This window comes from Hipposideros armiger, unplaced genomic scaffold, assembly GCF_001890085.2.
Source record: "Hipposideros armiger isolate ML-2016 unplaced genomic scaffold, ASM189008v1 scaffold_151, whole genome shotgun sequence".
Taxonomy (NCBI): domain Eukaryota; kingdom Metazoa; phylum Chordata; class Mammalia; order Chiroptera; family Hipposideridae; genus Hipposideros; species Hipposideros armiger.
The window spans coordinates 1,774,280-1,775,830 of record NW_017731501.1 but is presented as its reverse complement, the minus strand read 5'-3'; the positions used below and the strand labels follow the sequence as shown (position 1 = coordinate 1,775,830).

The following is a 1,551-nucleotide window of genomic DNA, read 5'->3' as shown; positions in this document are numbered from 1 at the left end:
ACACTTATGCATAATAGCATCATTCGCTAGTTAGCATTGCCTATTCTCACCCAGCTAGGATGTTTCAGGAGGGGCATGCTTTAACTGTTTCTTACAGTCTGTTTTTTTGTTTTTAAAGAGACTTTCAGGCATACCTGCTCATCATAGGCTTCATTGACAAAAGTCTCACTGTTCAATAGACTCTCTTCTGCGTCCTTTTCTTTATAGGTGGCTGAATTTCTTGATGATGCTGTACTATTTCTAGAAATTAAACCGTCAAAAGAGTTGTTCCTTGAGGTAGGAGCTGAGATTGGGGAATGGTTAAAAAGTGCCAACTTGTTCTTTATCGAAGGTTATTTTTATATGAATTATGCCATTTTAATAGTCTCTTTAACAAAGCAAATGACCTAAAATGGACAATACTTGAGCCAGTTATGATTTATCACTAGGCATTCACTTAACTTCCAAAATGATACATCGTCTCAATCGAGGAATACTAGATAATAGGAGTTAATGAGCACTGAATCCAAGGACAGGTAAAAGGCAACTGGACAGGGGTGAGTTAGGAAAGCAAGTTAACGTAGTAGAAATACCTGAGGTGACAATCAGAACCCCAAGGGTAGCATCTCAGTCATCTTAATATTAACCAGTTAGCTATTAACCAGTGTTACTTTGGGCAAAGACAAATCACTTCTCCTGGCCTTTTCATCAGTCTGTAAAGTGAATGTAACTTTTAACTTTTAAAACTTTTGTCATCTTTATATTTCTTGATACATGCTCTCTGTAATGTCCCTTCCCAATATGTTTATTTAATCAGTTTCTTCAGTTACTTATCTCCCTACTCTAAAGCTTATTTTGTCATCACTCCTACTCTAAATGACATATTATAGAATTGTACACTTAAAACCTATATAATTATACTAACCAATGTCACCCCAATAAATTCAATAAAAATTAAAAAGTCATTCCTACTCTAAATCATCATTTTGTTGTTCTTGTTTTTTCCTTCAATCCAATGACTCTTGCTCCTAGACCAAACTTATTGCTTTTGCTTTTATTCCTTCCTGAGTTTCTTCATTTCACCACCTGTTATGGGCGGAGTTGTATCCCCTCCAAATTCATATGTTGAAGTCATAAGCTCTACTACCTAAGAATGTGACCATATTCGGAGATAGGTTCTTTAAAAAGGCTATTATGTTAAAATGAGGTCATTAGTTTGGGCCCTAATCCAATATGACTGGTGTCCTGATAGACCTGGAGATTTTAGAACGCAGACACGTACAGAGGGAAGACCATATGACGATATAGGGAGAACTCTGCATCTATAATTCAAGAAGAAACCAACCCTTAGCCTCAGAGGAAACCAACCCAGCTGCACAATGATTTCAGACTTCCAGTCCCCAGAACTGTGAGAAAATAAATTTCTGTTGTATAAGACAAAAATCTGTGGTATGTGTTACAGCATCCCTAGAAAACTAATACACCTAACTTTTCCTCCACATAATCATTGGCACTAACTCTGCCTCGTTGGTGGAGAATCTCCTCATTTTATCCCTGAGGTTGTGCCACTGA

General features: G+C 37.0%; 1 protein-coding gene across 1 annotated transcript in view; it reads right to left on the bottom strand.

The window, feature by feature from the left end:
- Positions 1-27: 27 nt before the first annotated feature.
- The window catches only part of LOC109387228 (low-density lipoprotein receptor-related protein 4-like), a 17,589-nt gene continuing 16,065 nt past the window's right edge, over positions 28-1,551 (bottom strand). The window contains exon 17 of the mRNA XM_019650991.1: positions 28-240. Within this exon, the coding sequence (XP_019506536.1) occupies positions 81-240 (160 nt within the window). The 3' untranslated portion in view covers positions 28-80. The remainder of the gene's footprint in view (positions 241-1,551) is intronic.